The 21,245-nt window shown below is 35.5% G+C and overlaps 2 protein-coding genes across 9 annotated transcripts in view; both read right to left on the minus strand.

Annotated features, from left to right (window-relative positions):
• NSUN3 (NOP2/Sun RNA methyltransferase 3) overlaps positions 1–11,063 on the minus strand; it is a 79,380-nt gene extending 68,317 nt beyond the window's left edge. For 5 of the 7 annotated variants that reach the window (XR_008553899.1, XR_008553898.1, XM_054700688.1 and 2 more), the window contains exons 1-3: positions 10,477–10,879; positions 9,982–10,091; positions 2,808–3,151 (exon numbers count right to left, since the gene is read on the minus strand). Coding sequence is in view for 5 of the 7 variants with exons in the window: in XM_054700688.1 (XP_054556663.1) it covers positions 2,808–3,151; positions 9,982–10,091; positions 10,477–10,515 (493 nt within the window). In the remaining 2 variants the exon portion in view is untranslated. The other 2 variants (XM_054700686.1, XM_037525678.2) reach the window with 2 other exon arrangements.
• Positions 11,064–13,821: 2,758 nt separating this feature from the next.
• Positions 13,822–21,245, minus strand: part of ARL13B (ADP ribosylation factor like GTPase 13B) — a 49,652-nt gene continuing 42,228 nt past the window's right edge. The window contains exons 8-10 of one of the 2 annotated variants that reach the window (XM_037525680.2): positions 20,971–21,090; positions 19,970–20,038; positions 13,822–15,757 (exon numbers count right to left, since the gene is read on the minus strand). In XM_037525680.2, the coding sequence (XP_037381577.1) occupies positions 15,681–15,757; positions 19,970–20,038; positions 20,971–21,090 (266 nt within the window). In that variant the 3' untranslated portion in view covers positions 13,822–15,680. The remainder of the gene's footprint in view (positions 15,758–19,969; positions 20,039–20,970; positions 21,091–21,245) is intronic. The other variant, XM_037525681.2, reaches the window with a different exon arrangement.

Genomic DNA, 21,245 nt, shown 5'->3' on the forward strand with positions numbered 1-21,245 from the left:
GGGAGCTGGCACAACGAACTATGGTAGAGGACTATGGGTGGCTCAGTGGTGGGTGTGGTATGAGGACATGCATCTGAGAATGTGTGATCCTGTGTCTCTGAATTGCATACAGTGCTTTAAACCTGTTACCTAATAATAATAATAAGAAGAAGAAGAAGAAGAAGAAGTAATAGTTGTAGTAGTAGTAGTAGTAGTAGTAGTAGTAGCAGCAGCAGTAGTAGTAGCTATGGTTCTATTTCCCAGAAATTATTCTTAAAATAAAATCATGATAGAATAAAGAAATAGGGAAAAAAGGAATTTTTCTAATCTTCTCTAGCAGCAAACTAGATGGCAAAAAGGTAGACAGCAAAGAGAATTTTAGGACGGTAGGGATTTAGAGCTCAGCAAGAAAGGTGATTATGCCACTCCAGTAAGCTGGGTCATTCTTAGTATGTTAATGCTTTTCTATTAACAATCAGATCTGTTTGCTTTTTTCCTATCAATAGAGAGGATGAGCTGACAAAAATAAACAAACAAAAACACCACACAGTCTATCTCTGCTACAGATGGGGGAAGCTGGACCAACAGAAAAGTAGACTCACTTTTAGTCATCCTAAAACATAAACTATTTATCATTTAAAGCTATGAGCCTCTTGACCCAGAATAAAGGCCACCACTATCTAAAGAAATTTGGTGTATAAACTTACACTTAGGGCAGCCATCATTTTAAGTTTTGCTTATAAAAGCTTTGATTAGCATTGCTTCTGCATTCCAAATTCAAGCACTGTAGCTAACCTCATTTGGGCTTTGAGCAGCAGCATGAAGACATCTGTACTTCTTAGTAAGCCATTATCATTAGTCCTACTTAGAGAAAAGCTACTTTAGTTGGAATACTGCCTCTAGTTCATTGCCCTTGATGAAAGAACAGGAAGATTCTTCCTAGAATATATCAGTTTGCTTTTGGATTCCTATTTAAATCACCTTCCCTTCCTCTCATGTAAAATATTTATACCCTGCTAAATAATGAGGCTAATTTAGGATTAAAATGTGCTCTCCTCAAAATGGTAACCAAATTTGATATTTCTCCTCCATCTTTTACAATACTAAAAATTCTATATTCAAAATTGATGTAACAGTCAAAATATGAATACTGTCAAATCAGAAAGAATGCAAGTAAAAGCAAATAATACTTATAGCACACATTTCCATAAAATTTCACCTCAAATTATAAAAATAAAATAACCATATAAAATAATCTCTTTTGTTGTGATTTCTCACATAAAATACAGCAAGCTTGAATAAGTTTTAAACACAATTCTAAAACAGAGTATATTTTCTCCCAAATATACAATTAACTGATGTATTTGTACTAATACCTAGTAGAACTTGATTCATAGTTCGATAAAAATTTTTGTGATCTATTTCAACAGAAAAACTCTCAATGGAGGATATGAGTTAGGTACCTTCCAACTGAGTTATGCATGACTTAGAGATACACAACAACCTTCTAAGGGATAGTGGGGTTTAGACAGTTTCAAAAGGATTAATTTCAGGTCAGCAATTCCCTAGAGGAATAGACCACGTTTTGCCAAGGCATCTCCTTTCATAATGGCCCTTCACTGCTTTGCAAATGAAGGACAATCTTCCATCCACTAATTACAACAAATCATGCCTCCAAAGCACCAGTCAAGGGCAGTTCCACATGTGTCAGTGCCTGGAATGAATCAAACAACTAGGCAACTGAGCCTTTTGTAGTTGAGATGGTTTCCAATCCTTTACTTCAACAAAATAAAAAAAATTGTCAAAAGAGTGCTCACCTAAGAAGTCATAAATACAATGCTTGATGACAGGTATCTATTAATCTGTGGTTGTAACTCAGAAGTTTAAATATTTACTAGTGAACTACTACAGCGTTATTTCCTCCATCTCCATCATATTATCTATGTGAACAACAGTGTTTGCATTTACCAAAACAAAACCTCTAAGTAACAGAATCCAGAGAGAATTGACTGTACCTGGTCTCATTTAGCCAAAATATTTATCCAGGGAAACCTGAAGTAATTAAAAAAAAAAAAAAAAAAGCCCCATCATCTCATTAAGAAAATCATTTTTGATGAATGTTGACACATTTCTAGCAGATGCTTATAAAAATCCATATTACATACATTGCATCATTTTTGCACTATTAGTCACATTTTAAATCTTTTAGGACAGCATGATCCAATACTATATCCACTTGACACATGTGACTGAATGCTTAAAATGTGGCTAGTCCAAATGGAAATGTACTATAAGTGTAAAATTATTTGGAATTTGGAAGACTTTAGAAGATGAGAATGTAAAATACTTCATTAATAATTTTTCTATTGATTATATGTTGAGATAATATTTTGTATATATCAGGTTATAAGGTATTACCAAAATTAATCTCATCTGTTTCTACTTTTATAAAGAACCTACTCAAAAACTTTATGTATATAATTTGCATTATATTTTTATTGGTGAGAACTGCCTTAGTACCTCACAATCTAATGATACCAAAATAAATAAACAAATAAATCCTTTGTCATTGGCTTATCAGAACTCATATTACCTGGTAAATTTGTGTTCACAAAATGTAGGTTTGTTTCTTATTACCTTTTAAAATAAAGAACCTGGAAAAAGATGCTAGTTATACTCCTCAGTTAAAATTTCCATTCTTCTCCAATCTGTCTTGTTCTCAGACTTTCAAAGTCTGAAATGCATTCTTACATTTCTCTTCATATATTTAAAAAGTATTTTGTAACATCTAGCTAGTCAAAGGTTGTACTGAAGGAAAAGCACAATACCTGGATAAGCACATTGCAGCAGAGCTATGGATTTGCCTCCAGGAGCAGCACACATATCCAGAACCTTCTCTCCATCCCTTAACTCCAGAGCCAGTACTGGGAGGAGAGAGGCAGCATTCAGGAGATAGTATTTTTTTAAATTTCCAACTTGGTGTCTCTCTGAAGGCATTCGGTTAGGAGTTCTACTAAGGTAACATTTCATGGACTTAGGATAGTAGGGCAAAGATCCTTGAAATAGTGTGTGATAGCCCTTCAAGTGTAGATCCTTTTCCAGTTCAAAAGAATAATTGAATCGGTTAAGAAGGACAGCATATTGCCAGCATGATGGAGATGTCAGTATATCCCTAGAAACAAAATGAAAATCAATATTAATATATACACCAAGATAATTCAAGTTATGAATCAGGTCCTACTGAATGTGATCCAGCTTCTACCATTCACTTACCTGTGACTTTCAGAGCCAGGATCAGTATTATAGCATTTTTCTGTTGCTTCAGGCTCCAATAAAGGTTAACCCAGCATGTTATGATCCTGTCTTTATTTAAAACTTTGATATTTTATTCTTCTGCATTAATTTGGGTCACTGAAATATTATTTATCTTAATCACCTCACTTGCCTCAGCCAACTACCTCTCTGAAGAATATCTTGCCATAAAAACATGGCCTGCTTTTACATACCTCCAAATCTGTCAAAATAGACTATAGTCTATCACTCTTTGCAGAGTGTTTTTCTTACAGACAAAATTAAAAACCAGAGACTACTAATATTGTAGAGGAAAGTACTATCATCAAAGTGTGTTTTAAAGAGTGAGCATTAAAGTTTTCCTCTTACAAAAATAAAAATATGGAAGGCTAACTACAGTGAACTCTATACTAATGGAGTTAATGATCCAATCCGTGGCTTAAATCATACAAAACCCAGGATGGTTTAAAAACCACTTATGGATTGATGGAGCAGGCTATCCCCTGCTAGCAGATTTACCTTCCTAATTTTTTATTTGGCTTAACAGTTGCATTTCTTGACAATCAGAAGCTCACATCAACTGACAGATGATACAGCAGGAAATATTTATTTACTAGCTGACCTTTCTAGCTGAGTTATTTGGAAGCCTCATTAACCATGGTCAATTAAATAAATTCCAGCTGCTGCTTACCCTGGAGTTGCCTGTGTGAGGAATGGTTGTATTGAAATGTAACACCTGTGACTTGAAGTGTGCCATGTGAATTTCAATTGGGGGCTAATACCTGAAACTGCTTTCTCCTTTCAGTGGTTCTTACTATGATGCTGTGTGAGAGGAGTTGGTCTATCTGTTTCAGCCATTCTGGAAGATGATAAATCCTTTAACAGCAGCCTTTGCAAGAGACTGCTGGGTCCTACCCCTAGAGTTTCCGATTCAGTACGTCTGATGGGAAACTGAGAATGTGCATTTCTAGCAAGCTCTTGGTGATATTGAAGCTGCTGATCCCTAGAACCACACTTTGAGAAACAATGCTTTAAAAATAGACCCTACAAAAATCAACTCCTCTTTAATAGGCAGAAATTTTACAGTTCCTTTCCCTTTTATTTATTCTATTTCCCCATATAACTTTATCCTTATATATTTTTGTGCTCGAAATCCTTATTACTTATCATACTTCTCTGCCACATACACACATTAAATTTGTTTCTCCTGTGGCCTTAAAACTCTAAGTAATAAAACCCAACTTCTGGATTCATTTACCAATATAATCATAAATATAAAATCAATCAAAACATGTAAATTTGATAATTATTAAACATTAAGAGGGCAAGCTGGCCTCTCTGAAGAGGTACACTACTCTAACAATGGAAAAAGCTTGCCACACTTTGTCTAGATGAGCAGCTCTATTAGGACCAATTCAATGAAGGGATGACTAAGGCAGCTCAGGCTGCTTATTTCCTAACACTCAGAAAACAGGTTGTCTTTCTATGTAGGTCTCAGAAATCCCTGCCCCTACCTGCCAGTGACGTCCCTCCACCAATACACACACATCCTCCAGTGCCTGCCCTCATGGGCTGCTGCCCTGGGGTTGGAAGGCAAGTGGTTCCTTGAGTCTGAATCTTGATGGGTGGGCAAGCAGTCCAGCAGATGGCAGAGGGAGCACACAACAGAAGACTCAAGAAGACATTAGCAGGCACCGAACTCCAGCCGCCTCACAAGATTCATGAGGAGCCTGAAACTGCTCCATTTACTGGTCTCCAAGGCCGGAAGTACAAGTACCCCAGCAGCCAACAGAACTAAAGCCCATAAAGTCAGCCACCTGTAAATGTTTTGCTAGTATATCTACTAATATCAATTTGAGAAAAAAAATCTATGCACCCACTGGCACATTTTAAGTTGACATCAAAATCTTTACCATATGCTTAAGGGTGTAACTTCCAGCATACTGCAAAAATTGACATTTTAAAGTATAAATTACACCAGTTTTTAAAATATAGCCAGTGGAACTTAAATACCAGAGTGATTTTCATACCCATCATTGTCCATTTAAAAATTCATGGACTGACTCCTCTTTAATAGGTAGAAATTTTACAGTTCCTTTCCCTTTTATTTATATTCTATTTCCCCAAATAACTTTATCCTTATATATTTTTGTGCTTGAAATCCTTCTTTTATTACTTATCATACTTCTCTGCCACATACACACATTAAATTTGTTTTCCCTGTGCCCTTAAAACTCTAAGTAATAAAACGGCAACTTCTGGATTCATTTACTAATATAATCATAAATATAAAATCAATCAAACCAACATGCAAATTTGATATTAAAAATTAAGAGGGAAAGACAGGATAGGAATCTCTTAATGAAATGAGCATTTTTTCATAAATCCATAAATGAGCATATTCTTTGAAAAATTGCATATTCTATTTATTGTTATTTATTTTCATATAACTTTTCTGTGATTTTATTTTTTTCTCTTATTATTCTATTCTCTATTACACCTTCCTATCTAATAATGAATATAAAAATCATTTACCTACAAATTACTAAGCATCACTGGTATAAATTACAAAGTCAATTTAAATTTTAATGGTGAAAAACCCACAACTCCCTTTTGATTGTTATGATTATCCACTAGAGGGCAAACATTCAACCATTTTAAAGTCTGGTTTATAAAAGAATAAAGCAATTCAAGGAACTGCATCAAAGGATATTTTGTAGACATTTTACTATTATTCTTCAGAAATTCTAATAATGACCTGATCCTCTCCTTATTCTTGGCATTTTATTTTCCCTTGTCACCTACAAAAGACAATCTATGTCCATTACTGGCTGTCCAAGATACCTCAGATAGGAAGTCCTGAGTGAAAGTTTGTGTTTCTGGTAGACAAAGGCTAAAACACTGCACAAAGGTGTTCCTATGAGATGAAGTGTGTGCATACACTTCTCAGGCTGGGACCCCACACCTTCACAGCAGCACACATGGCAGAGGAAAAGATTCATCTAGATTTTTCTAACCTCTGACTATAAGGGGCTATATATTACTACTACACACGATTTGCTCAGATTAAATTTGAAAATATGTATAAGCAAACATAAGGGCAAAAGAAAAATCTATACACAAGTTCATTTCTATTTTCCTCCACTATCCAACTCCACCCTCTTTGCAGATTTCAGCAATGCAATTATTTTTGTTTCTTCTATATGTGAACTATGTGAACTCTGGGTTAGTGGAGAGAGTGTTCAGAAAAAAATAAATATTTACAGAGAGGCCATACCGAAATGAGATTTCTTGTTGCTGTTGCTTCTACAAAGCACACAAAAGATTTCTAAAGAGAATAATTTTCAACTAATCCTGCCCTCATATAGAGCGTGGGTTATATACAAAATCCATCTTTGAATACCTAGTGTTTAGCACAAGGCCTGGTATATAAACACCGAGTAAATTGTGAATATGTGGATGACTTGCCCAAATCTTAAGATACTAGTTCTTTAAGATCCTGTCTTGTCAAGAAAGAGACAAGCAAAGTAGCAAACTCTGACAATACAATCTTGAAAGAATTACAACAAATCTATGCAATGGAAACACAAAGTGTAGAGCTAATTTTGCCAAGTGTCTATGTGAGGATTTGATGGAAAACTGGTTAATAATAGTAATGAATTAAAATAATACTAATGTATATCAAGGGTTTACTGTAGGTCAAACAATATTTTATATGTTTAGAATATATGAAAGTTATTATATGAAATTGACACCATTTCTCCTATCTGATGGATGAGGATGAGACACTGGAAATGTTACTTACCTGGGTCATATATCACAGAGTACATGTTGGGATTTAAACCTCCACTTTTAACCACTGTACAGAGGGAGAAGAGAGAGGGGCATACTGGTGGAGGGAACAAAATATCTAGTCCCAAACACACTAAGGAGCCTGCCCGGTTTTCATAAGATCTTTAGTTCAAGGTTAACACTGCAAATAGTATGAGGACCAAAGGAGGCCTGTACTCCAGAAATGACAAAATGCAATATGACAGCACTGAGAAGCAAGACAGAGTGGCTGAGCAAACTCCGAGGTTCTGTCATCTGCAAGCTGTATATGCCTGTGCAAGTTACAGGTTAAAGTTAGTCAAGGTAGGAGATACACGGTACAGAATTCAACAAAGTTCAAAGCATGAAGCTGTCTCCCCAGTGGAAATCCGGACTAGGATCATTTTTCCCTGCAAAGATGTGGCAATACATTGCCAACCAGGGAGGCTTACTGTAGCCTTAATGTCTAGGTTTTATTGGGGCTCAGTCACACAGACATGGTTGAGAACTCATTTGAATTATCCTTAGTTTCGTCTACCTGAAGGTCAGAGGTCAAGCTAACATCCAGTCCACAAGCCCCACAATAAATCTCATTGTTCAACTTTTTAAATATTTATTAAATATTTATTTATGTATACAAGAGCTGGGGTGCAGGCTAGAGGTGCGGGGTAGGGGTTGAGAGGATTCATCAGAGTCGGGAGCAAAGAGGCAGATCTACTGAAATACACTGCTGAGGGGAGCAGCGGGCAAGACAGGAGAGGTGTGCTGCGCCATGTGGGTAGCTCCCTGGCCAGGGATCAAACTCATGCTGCAGTGGCTGTAGATAGCTTCATTGTGCTGAGACTCAACCCCTTGCACCACCATGGAGGCCCAACATTGTTCGACTCTCTGCAAAGCCTAACATCCAGGTAAGTAAAGACACTTTTATGAGGCAGGACACTCCAAAGGTTTAGAAATTAACTCCCTGTAGCTGAGGATAAATACCAGACCAACTTTTGAGTAAAGTTCATTCTTTACTACAGAGGTAATGAAGGTGTGGAGAAAAGAGAAACCAGATTGATGATGATGACTTCAACTGCAATGAAGTATGCAAACAGCAACCTATGTTTGGCAAGGTAAAACAGTAATATGCTTTTGAGTTTGCCAGGTACTAAGTGAAGTTACCAGCAAACACTTAAATGTATGGGGGTGAAGCTTAGGATAGGCAGCATAGCTTGAGATAACAGCATTTTGAGGTCAGTTTAATGTCATGTCAAATGAACTCAACTGTAGAACATGTAAGCAAAAATGAGAGCAAACACCAAACCAGGAGAAAAGTCAACTTTGAAGAGCTAAGAGGTGACTCAGCAAGAAAGACTAGTATTTATTATTAAAATAAAAACGAAATTTTCCCCATTATAAAGGAAAATAAAAACACTTAGTAAATTACTTTCTAGGTAGTACACAAAAGCACTTGCTTTTCCCTGGAAGTAAATAGACTACACTAGCATGACAGTATGTTTTGCAAGTAAACAGTTAAAAAACGAAACCAGTCACACCATTTCTGTTCTGATTTCCCCTTCCCATCTTCCAAACTCTGAATACTATCTACGCTGAGAAACACTTCATGTTGCCTATGGCAAATTTAGTACATGTTTATGCAAAACTTAAATTACCATGAAAACCCCACAAAAAGGTAGATGAAGCAGAAGGCACAGCTAATTAAATAGATTTGAGGATCACTGCTCATTTTGTTTAGGGTCAAATAATAATTTATAAATCCGTCTGAGCACATTAAATAGAAAAATAACTCATTACAGGGCATGAGTAGTCAGATTACCATAAAATCTAAAGACAATATACCTCTTGAAATCTTTTTTTTTTTTTTTAATCATCCAAGTGTGCCTAATTACATCCCAGGTATGAGAGGCATATAGACTAAGGATTAGCAGGAGGAGTTTTTGAGTCAGAGTGCCTGGGCACAAATCCCAGCACTGCCACTTAGCAGCTGAGTACAAGTGGGTAAGTTAGTTAAAATCTATGCAATATTCTCAGGTGAAAAATGAGAAACAAACTTCAAAGGTTTGTTCTGAGAATCACATGAAAGTTAAGTATTATAAGCATGCAGGTGGTGTCTGGCTATTTGGACATTCTATTTCAGTACGTTGCAAACCTCATGAATTTATTACACACTTCACTATTCATTCATTCTTCTCTGTGATAGAAGACATCCATTTTCAAATCTGTGGTTTGAAAATAAAAACCACAACTATAAACATTTTCATATTATAGTATCTTTAAGTTTCTAAACATCTTAATTTGTCCTAAAATTATTTCAAAACCACCATCTTTATTGTCCAAGATTTTAAAAAATTTTATTGTGAAGGAGAAATTCTTGCATTAATCCAAAAAGAGGTAAGAACGGCCTGACCATGTTCCAGATACTGCTAATAGCCATGTAACATTTCCCCCCTCAGCAAAACGTTCTGCGCTTTTGCCCCCAACCTCAGGAGGAGCCACAGAAATAGGGAAGAAGTGTGATCACCAAATGATTAAGATGAAGCACTGTTAAGGATTTGTTGCATTATCTTCTGAATTTTAGAAATTAGTGAAATATCCTCAAAAGTGTTAAATCTTTTTTTAATGATTAATTTTATCAAAGTGATAGGCATTGCTATATCCTGAATCAAAGCAAATGCTCAAGGCAGATGCACAACTTTTGCTCACTATCACGACTAAGTGTTGATTATCCCTTTTCCATCTTCCCCTGACTCAGTCTGGTTCCTCTTATATCTTCCCTTAGTAGGAAAGGACAACCAGGTTTTGATGCCATTACCTTATATCCTCACAACACTCCTCCCCCAAGAATGCTTATTTCTTCTGTTCTATCACGAAGCATCACACAAGATGAATTATACTAACCTTACTGTATTCCAGGCATCTCCAAGTTCTCTGGAATACTGCTTTTCAAAATGATCCAACACAACTGTGCATATCTGTTTTGCAAGCTTCCTCTCTGATTTTGCTGTCAGCTATGATGATAAGAAAAAATTGCTGACACATACAGATTTACTCGTCCTCAATATTAGCAGTCATAAAATAGGAACTTTTACATTACTAGTTCTTACAAGGGGGCAATAACTCACATATGACAAAATTCTAATTTATTGCATTAGGATACTCTATTTATGGAAAATGAGTGGGTTTCTGCAAAAGACAGCACTCAAACGGGAAACAAAGGTTAAAGCAGAATCGAGTGGTGTTAACACAGGAAACTGTCAAAAGAAACAAATTAACTTAAATGATATGTTAACATTAGGGACAAATGGGCAAATAGCATATTAGAAAGTGTGTAAATTTAAAAGTCAGGTAAATCTAAGACTGTTCCAAATTAAAAATTTATTCAAGAAAAGTCACCAGTTTTTTTCTGGAAATTTCCTGGCAATTCGATTTCATAGACTCATTCAAGGAGAGTTAACCGAGGACTTCTTATGTACCAGGCACTGTTCGAATCTCCCAGGGGAGAGAAGTTACAATAAAGTCTCAGCCCTCGAGGAGCCTGCTTTCTGCTCAAAGCTGAAAGGAGGTGGCACCAAGCCCGCGGGTTGCAGCGCGGGGACACGTGAACTGGGGCGGGGGAAGAGTCGCAAAAAAAAACCAGAAAAACGGACAGAGCGCGCAAGAGCAAGCGTCAGGGCTGGGGACAGTGAAGCCGGAGGACCCGGGGCTCGCCAATTCCCCCTTTCCAGGCCCCTTTCCTCGCCACCCCGGTCCCGTAGAGAAGTGTCTGGTTCGACTCAGAGGTGGCCGGTCGGCTCCCAGCCCTCACCCGCGTCCACATCATCCCGCCAGGAGATGCCAAACAAAGCCCTGTACCGCAGGCATCTAAAACCTCCGCGGAGTCTAAGAGCAGCAGGACTTCCGGGACCCGCCGGATATCGCAGCGCCCCCTCGCTTTTCCGGTTCAGCTTGCCGCGAGATAGGGTTTGGCCGGGGCTATCGAGCCCTCCCCGGAAGCCTAGTCCCGCGAGAGGCACGCGCGAAGTCGCTGCAGGAGAGTCTGGCGGAGGCGGGGCTGACCTCCAAGGGCGTGGCCGGGGCTCGTGGGCGGAGCCTTGAGCGACAGCAGCTGGAAAGTCACGCCTCGGGCTCGCAGTTGGCAGTGTGCGTTGAGATCCAGTGAAAGAATTGAGACCTTTGCATCATTAGGTTTTGTTGTGTGGTCATTGTTTTTGATTGTTCACAAAGGCGAAGCTGGTTACTGAATTGATCTATCAAATCTGATCGCCCCTGTTAGCCTAGAAATTCAGAACTCAAGATAAGAGGTGAATGTGAATAAAGAAATGATGAGGCATTTCCTACATAAGCCCAATTGGGATATGCAAGTAAATCGCTTACCACAAAGAGTAGGAAACAGTAAACACCCCATGAGATCTGCTACTGTGTATTATTTTCACCATCATGATCATCGTAATTATCACGTTCTGATACCAAATTTCTCAAGACCAAAACCACTGTCCACACTAGCTTCCCCACCACTCCCTAGTAGGGTCAGTGTTACTGCTACTCTGGGAGTTACCACTCCTGCTAGACATAGCAGTTCACTTGCTTTTTTTAGCGTTATTCTTCATATTTCCTTTCTAACTGCTATTGGCATTTTTTCAGAGACAATCAATGCTTAATATGGGGATATTTAATGGTGTCCTTATAAAGAGGAAATGTGTCCTAATAAAGAGAAAATGTGTACACAGAGAAAAAAAACCGTGAGGACACAGAGAGAAGGCAACTGTATGCAAGCCAAGGAGAGAGTTTCAGAAGTAACCCTCATGACACTATGATCTGGGACTTCCAAGTTTCCAACACTGAGAAAATAAATTTCTGTTCTTTAAGCCACCCAATCTACAGTATTTTGTTATGGCAGCCACAGCAAACTAATAAATATCTTAAATATAAATGTATGTTTAAAATGTTCACTGAAAAGGATTTATTATAAAAACTTGGAAACCACTGATTCACTTAAGTCATTAATCCCCACTATGTCCTCATCAGCACGCAGAAGGAAGTTGCAACTCAGTTTCTAAAAAGGCAGATTATTTTCTTCCTATTTTCCCTTTAATTATGAACTGATTCCGGGCCTCCCCGGTGGCGCAGCGGTTGAGCGCTGGGTTGCGAAGCTGCGCGCGGCCTCTGCGGCGCCGGTTCGATCCCCGGCTGCTCCCTGGCTACCGGAGGAGGGTCCCACATGGCGCGCAGACCTCTCCTGCTGCCCGCTGCTCCCCTCAGCAGTGTACTTCGGTCCTTCTGCCTGCCCTGCTCCCCGCTCTGGCTCTGGTGAATTCTCTCACCCTCCCGCGCTTCTGACTGTACCCAGTGCATGTATAAACAAAACAAACAAACAAACCAGCAAACAAATAAATAAAGCATGCCTCTATTAAAAAAAAAAAAAAAATAAGTAAAAAAAAAATTATGAACTGATTCCCTTCATTGAAGGACATTGACTTTTTCAGTGTTCTGTTACTGTTTACAAAGCTAATATTTTTATTTTGATAATTTATACCATACTTCAATGTAAATTTTGAAGTATCTCAACTTGTTCTTTGGATCAGCTGGGGTATATTTCCTGATTAATATTAGCATATCTCAACAGCAAAGTATATACTTAAAAAATGTTAGGTATTAAAAAGTCAAGGACAATAAAGTTTATAACCTATGGGTTGATTTGTGCAGTTTCACTTTTATAAGCTTTCGTCATCTGGAAACAATGGACTAATTTAGGGAGGAACGGGAGTAAGTGAATAACATAGCATTTAGAATCCAGGATCAAGTCAAATATTGTAGCAAAAGAACACTTAATAAGCAATCAGTTGCAAATATAATGGCAGTAATTCATACTTGAAGGTGTTCTGAAGGTGTTCTGGCTATTCACAGCTACTTTTACAAATTGAGTTCTAGTCCTCATTTGACACAAGAGCATTTCATTTTAAACATGCAGAAAAATGGCAAATAATTTTTACCAAATAATTTAAATAATTTTTACCAAATCATAAATTTGTTTCCTCTATTATAGAAGGTGTCCAAATTACAAAATCTAAAATTTTGAGAAATATACACAACAAATAACCTTTAAAAAATTCACTATTACCATTTTGCAAACTTCCTAGTGTTGCTTTCTTGAATAGTTTTAGGCTTGAAATCAATTATAAGCAGTAATTTTATATATGTCATATATATATATTTTACACATCTAGGCATAAAGAATTACTTTTGAATGAATAAAAACTATCTTTTGGTCAGTAGGTCTAACTTAAATGATATCAAGTCTTCTAGAATAGTAAGATAAAAGGATATTATACTGATCTGTCTATAAAATGACATTTTTTTCCTCACAATTAAATTTGGAGACAAAAATATTTATCTAAAAATCACAAAATATGTATTGGCATACTACATTAATATATTAGTATCTTAAAATGTCTGTCAATAGCCATAGTTTAAAAATCCTATCCTATTTTATTAACCAAAAGAAATAATTTAAATTCATCAAATTAATGAAAAGAGAAAAAGCATATTGATTTAAATTATTTTTATTGTGTGAAAATGGCATAATTCATGATGATTAATAAATGTAGCATATAAAAAATAGGCATTTAGTTGTGAAGTTACTTGGATTGATAAAACAGCTTTTAAAAAAGTTTTAGAATGCCTTAAGAAAACAAATTAAAATTTGGATATATAAACCATTTATTACACTTCATATTTAATTTCAAAATCATTTTATTTACTCTTATTAAATGAATCCAGTAATTATTATATACTATAATAATCACTGTAGGAAACAAAAGTTTTAAAAAAACTTGTATTTACTCTCAAATTAGATGAAAATTATAAACATAGCAAAAGTATGACTTTAGTTTTTTAAAATGAACAAGTATAGATGTTACAAAATGAACCAAAACAAACAAGCTTTCTTCTCTAAAATCCAATGCAAAGTTTATAGCCTATCTTCTTGTGCTGCTTTTCCTCATATTTTAGCCTCCTATCAAATTTAAGTTGTTAGGAATTTTATACCTAAAGTAAATATAAAGCTTTTTATTCAGTGTGCCAAATAGGTCCCGTGTATAAAACTCTTAAGAAATTATGTATGATGCTGACTAGAGTAATAAGTGACTGATTAATGAAAATTTAAGGTATTTAAACATGTGACTAAAATGTGATGTTCTGACATATTAAAAATAACCATACTAAACTGCCTTAGAAATAATTATATGTTATTATCAGATATCAGTCTACTGTCACTATAAGTTATCAACCTAACCAATTTTAACAAGGTGGTAAAGGAATTATACTGTTTAGTCTTGATATTAACATATGTTTTCAATTAAACATAACATTTTGAATCTATTACTTAAAATATGCATCTAAATGTGTGCCTAAACGCCAAAAAGAAAATCCTATAGATGATATTCTTAAGTGCAAGAAAAGTGCTATTATTTTAAATTGAAAAATTATTCTGGAATTATTTCTTATAAAAGTAATTTTGAGCTAACATTTTTATTCTTATTGCTTTAGTGTCTCCTGGTTGTAAAGAACAAGTCTCTGGACCTACAGCAGCTTTTTCAATCTTTTTTTTGCCTTTAAGATCAAGGCATGAAAGAATTAGACTACGCTAAGAGTCACTAGCTTCTAACAGAACAAGGTAGTTAGAAGGAGCACTTCTTGATCTCTGAAAAGTGTATCCCTTAAAACAGCTGTTTACTGGGACTCCTAATATTATCTCACATAATATTTTTAATTTAAAAAACATTTAGGTAAAAAAAGTATTTTATGCCTCTTTCATTTATTTTGCATTATCAGCAAAGAAAAGAAACAGTCCAAAACTGAACATTCTTCTTGGGTAGCACTTTCAAATAACATAATTTGGTAGAATAGAGATCTGAGAATCTATTTTAAAAAAGGTGTTACTTTGAAATTAGGTGAAATTGGGATGGACACTTCAAACTATTATAAAGCATACCTCAACTTCTATTAGTATATTCTGTGTGTACAGTTCACGTTTGTCAAGTTAATCAACTCCATTTTTCCAGACACAATTTAAATAAAGCATCTATAGAAAAGTGCAGTCAAGACCATAGTAATTAAATTCTTAAAACTAAATTTTTAGAAAAATATAAAAAGTTAAAAATTTAAGTTATAAATTCCCAAGAGTTTCCCTTCCATACACATGTATCTTACAAAACATGTTTAAGATATAGAAATAAAGACTATTAAACGAAGAGTAAAGAATGTGTGCAGAGTCCATTGGCTCTTTTTCTGAAGATGTTATCCTTCAGGTCATGAGCAGAGAGGGTTAAACCAAAATCAACACAAATCTTCCTTACTTGGTCCAAATGCTCATTCTGTCTGCTGGGCATTTTGTTTCCTTTTTTTTTTTTTTAAGTCATGAAGAGCATGGGTAAGTAATTATTAGATCAGTTAGATCTTTGGCTAGTAATCTCTTCATGGAAATCATTTGCCCAGTAAAATTCATATTTCTGTCATCAAAGTTCAGTTTTTCTTCTTCGAGAAAGTCCGACCTTCACTTCATCCTGTGATAGTCAGTGCACTCCTCCACATGACTTGGGTTATGAGATCACATCATGAGCATCACTGTTAGGTCTGTGTCGCACAACCAAAGGAGGCAGTGGCTTCCCATAGAAATCTATGTGAAGAAGGGAAACCAAAAACACGATGGTTATGGCAGATCAAGATTTTTTTGAAAGAATTCATCATTTTCTAATCAATACCTTTAAGACACTCATTTGACAGGTGAAGCAACGGGTAGAGAGAATAAGAAAAAACATTTGAATTCAAGAAAAGGAGAATGAATACATTCTAAACACAGCACTTGGGTAAATTCCTAACTCAAGATCAGAAATTAATCTCAATTTAATAAAAAGCTATACCTAATGTATACATTACTATTATTGTTGTTGTTTCCAATTATACATTCATGTTATAATGTAACAACAAATATTCAAAATCTATGGAACCTGTCACCAAAGGCCTAATACGTCAGCATTTGCATAACCCACTTTCTTATTAAATGGCTATTCTAGGTATTTGGGAAGAAGAATTAATTATTTTATTAACTTTGTGATAAGTAGGAAACCTATACAATGAGGTTTCAATATTGTTCAGTGATTTGAAACCTATATGACAAAATGGAGTTTTATTTTATATTTCACAAGTTGTTGCTATTCCTAATTATCACAAGTGGGCTTATAAATTTAGTAGCATATGTAAATCTTCAGTAAGTAATTACATTCTAGCCTATAACCTTAAAATTATTCTAGAGGCATATGTGTTCAGGGTTACTTGAAATAAACATATTTAAAATGTAATAGGGGGGCCTCCCCAGTGGTGCAGCGGTTGAGCGCTGGGCTGCGAAGCTGCCCGCAGCCTCTGCAGCGACGGTTTGATCCCCGGCCACCGGCGAGGGTCCCACATGGAGCGCAGACTTCTCCTGCCACGTCCACTGCTCCCCTCAGCAGTGTACTTTGTCTGTCTGCCTGTTCTGTTCCCCGCTCTGGCTCTGGTGAATTCTCTTACCCTCCTGTGCTTCTGACTGTACCCAGTGCTTGTATAAATAAATAAATAAATCTTAAAAAAATAATAAAATAAAAGGTATAAGGGGCCCATTTCCTGTTCCGCATGTGTCAGAGTTTTTTTTTATTAATTAACTAACTCCATGATACTGCTACCTCAGCTTTTTTTTTTTTTAGCTAAGTGGTCTGCAGGGGGCTTCAAACGGATGCATACCTACATAACAGACTTTAGAGTGACAAATAAAAGAAAGTTCCTGATTTGTCTTCTCCAATGACCCTTATGATCAATAATTTCCCAAATACCCCAAGGCCTTCCACTGGTGCATTATAAGACCCCTGAGAAGGATACCAACACTCTACTCTGTCTGCTGTGAATTGACTGATCTGATCTTAGCGTGGGAATCCCAAAACACTCCACTCACAAACCCGAATAAAAACATGTGTCCCAGGTTCTGTAGCTCTCTCTACCTGTACCTACTTTAACCTTCTTTATAGAACCCTGAAGACCTGCAGTGTACTTCTTCTAGGACTGGAATTAATGTCTATTTCAACTTTTCTTGTAGTCTTTTGTTCAGGCTCACCCAACTAGCACTCAGGGCTTCTAACAAATTTAACAAAGTCAACGAAATATAAGGATCTTGAAAATCATCACTCCATTTCAGTAATAAATAAAAAACTGAACAGAGTGTAAAATCAACAACTCTTCTGGATCCGAAAGAGAAGGGAGGTCACAGGAAACCACTGCCCCCAACACTGGAGAGACTGATAGGTGAGTACAGGGATTTATCATGCAGATAGATACTCATAACCGGAAACTGCCAAGGGAACCAGTGCCCAGCTAGGAAAACTTAAAAATCCACAGCCCAGAGGCACAGGCTCACTAAAAGACTGAGGCCTACTCACAGGACTACAGAATGCTTCCCCAAATGCCATATCTCGCTATCGCAATCACCAGCAGTTCCCTTTTTTCCCCCCTAAAGATTTATTAATTTATTTATACAAGAACTGGGGTATAGGGTGGATCCATGGGAGGGTGAAAGGATTCACCAGAGACAGAGCGGGGAACAGAAGAGGCAGACTGATGAAGTACACTGCTGAGGGGAGCAGTGGGCTAGGCAGGAGAGATCTGCCCCGCCATGTGGGACCCTCGCAGGCCGGTGGGGATCAAACAGGCACTGCAGAGGCTGCGGACAGCTTCACAGCACTGCGCTCAACTGCCTGTGCCACCAGGGGAGGCTCATCCAGCAGTTCCCTTTAGCAAGCACATCACCTGGCTATCAAGGAAAAATCACCAGGCATACCAAAAGGTAAAAAATACAATTTGAAGAGATAGAGCAAACATCAAAACCAAACATGACAGGGATGTTGGGGCTATCCTTGAAATTTAAAACAATTATAATTCATATCCTAAGGGGGTTTGGTGGATCAAGTGGGACAGAGTTCAAGGACAGATGAACAGAGAGATGGAACGCAGAGAGATGGAAATCTATAAAAGAACCAAGCAGAAATGTCAGTAATCACAAGCACTGTAACTGAAATAAAAATACCTCTGATGGTCTTTTTCAAGCAATTATAAATTCAAAGCAATTACAAAGCTCCAAAGGTGCACTAATAAATCACAATGTAGTAGTATAACATAGAGAATTAAAGGTATGGATTTCAAAATTCCGCCATTTATTGGCTATGTAACCTTGGGGTACAAGTTCTTCATGAACAAAAGGAAAATTATCACTGTTCACCTAAGAAGTCCATTAGGAGAATTAAAATGAAATAATGTACTACCTCAAGTGCTACCTATATGCTAGGCACACAGCATACACCATTATTACTGCTATAATTAAAATTATCATTGTTGTTATTGCTGAATTAAAATTCTAATAGATACTCAATTATTTTCATAAATTAGAAAAACAAAAATAATAAATAAAATAAAAAATGCCCTTTCTTGAATTCAAAGTTAATGAAAAATTTTGAAACTTAACAGAACTCACAATTAAACCACAGTAAATATATTTTCTAATATATTTTTTCAGGTAGAATTTAAATTATGCTTCTAAAAAGATAAATACATATTAGGAAGTATCTTTTTCTTTCTCCCAAAATTATTTTATTTCTGCAGTTCATTTTGTATTAGTTCTTAGTCAGAAAATTAAATCACCCTATTCAAAATTGGTTCCTAACTGTCTTAACTGTAAGATATATAAGTACATTTTAGCACCCAACTATTTAATTGCTAACAATTTTAATAAAGCGTTCAAACTTTTTAAAATGAAAAATTAAATAGTAAAACTATACACAAAATGTTATCTTCCCTCTAATTTTAATATTTGAAAATATTCCTTTGTGCATTTATTATCGTTAACTAACAGTATATTTGATTCATTTGTCATAAGATACAATACATGAAACATAACATTGATACAAGTATGGATTAAAAGTGTTTACAAAGTGCAAATATATTAGCTTTTTAAGTTACTTCTCTGAATTCATCTCTATTACCTGTGCCAGCTTTATAGGCAATAAAAACAATTAAAAAAGTGAATCAAATCAAGGTAAATGCTCATAATCAGAGAAAAAGTAAGACTCTTGACTTAAAAATTCCCAGCCTGACTATAATTATTTTTCATCTTTATAAATTTTTTAAATACAAATTAATTACAGTCAACAAGCATCTATTTCAGTAGAAACTTCATCTAGTATCTCTTATCTACTTCCCATCAACCAAATACAAAGAAATGTATAAGGAAAACCAGATGTAATTATATAGTTGTCACCTATAAGCACCTTAGATAGAGATATTAAACACTAAAAGCTAGTATTTTTATTAAAACTTTTCATTTATTATACCGACTTTCTTTTTCATTAATGAAAGAGTCTTGACCATACTTTTTTATAAAACCCAAGCTCAGTAAACTTCATTTTAATATTCAGTAGTTGAGTCTCTTATTATGAGTAGAAAAAGAACAAAAATGTGGCATCATCGTTAAGTACAATGAGCATATGTAGGAAACCACAGTTTTATAACACAATAAATATGTATTATATTTAAATTAAATTATTTTAAAACCTTTACCTTTTCATAATTGCACAAATATATAATAAACACAAGCTAAGATTATTTTTACCTATCTAAGGTAAATAGCAAATCAAATTACATACAAGTCAAATGCACTTAAGAATAAAAATAAATAAAAAATTTAAAAACGTATAATGGAAAAGGATAGTTGTGGATTGAAAAGGCTCCCCAAAATAAAAGTTTGTTGAAGGACTGAAGAAAAATGCATGTAACATGTACAGATATTTGAAAACTGATCCTTTTGCATTACCATTATGACGTGTTTCACCAAGAGGTTCAAGTTTTGGAAGTCTAGTGACTTTGGGGGTTCCCCAGCCAACTAAAGAAAAAGAAAAACATTTTAAAGCACTGTTAAATAATGTCTCTTTACGTCTGTTGAGAGTGTTTCCTTCTTAGACAAGCTGTGTGCAATATTCAATTTTAATTCAAATACATTGAATGACACAGGGGCAAATTGACATAAATCTATTCAATGATTTTTATTTAAAGATGTAATTATTGATTGGTAACATCAGCAGTAAGTTTCTATTTACCTTTATTTAGCTGAAAATATAAGCACCTCCATTGCCATCATTAATATAACCTTTAACTACTACTATTCTAACCCCTAACAAGGGCTGAAAAAATTGTTTATTAGATTGAAATGAATCTTAAAATCATACTCAAAGGAAAATGTTAACATGCAAAGTCTTCTAGCAGGGCTTAAAGAACACTATAATGTATTCATTTAGATACTTTTTGAGCTCTTAAAGTAGCATGCATAGTGCTGAAAAATTGTAATTACCCAGCATTAGTATGTGTTTACATGCAACACTGTTTTCCTCTTAACAACTGCGCAATCAATACATATGTTAGAAATATAATGGGGAAATTCATACATCTTGGTTTCAAATATTAATTTTCAAGGATAAACATCCAATTTTTTCAAAGCTCATGTTAGCCGTCCATTCATTAAGCTTAAACTCCTTTTAGCAATAAACTCCTTTTAGCAATTTCAAATGGGACTTGAATCCATTCTAGGAAGATTTCCTAAAGTTCTTACCATTTTTTCCTTTGTAAATTTTTTGTCTGATTAAAAAAACAACATATACACTGACAAATTTTGAACAAAGTAGACAGAACAAAGTATTCTATCTTTTTCACAGGTACAGATAATGAATCTTACTAACTAAAAATGACTTAATTCTTTTTCTTTTTCTCCATTGCTTAAAGCATTATTTCTAAATTCTGCATCACTATCAATTTACTCACCGGGAGGAGGAGGTGGAGGTGGTGTTGGACTCTTTGGAGTAGAAGAATCATCAGTATTCACTGGTTCTACCCGGTGACTCCGCTTTATTCTTAGCTTCTTAGTTTTCTTTTTACTGTTATCTATAAGAATATAAACATGGAACTTTATGCCTTTGGGAAAAAGTAAACTTCAATAGTAAGAAATTAAGAATAAAACTAAAGTATTGATATTATTCTCATTAGCTGGTATCGTCATGAAGATCTAAATGAATCTTGAACAAATTACTACTAATAAT

The sequence above is a fragment of the Talpa occidentalis genome, unplaced genomic scaffold, assembly GCF_014898055.3.
Source record: "Talpa occidentalis isolate TD23 unplaced genomic scaffold, MPIMG_talOcc4v2.1 talOcc4.4, whole genome shotgun sequence".
Classification (NCBI taxonomy): Eukaryota; Metazoa; Chordata; class Mammalia; order Eulipotyphla; family Talpidae; genus Talpa; species Talpa occidentalis.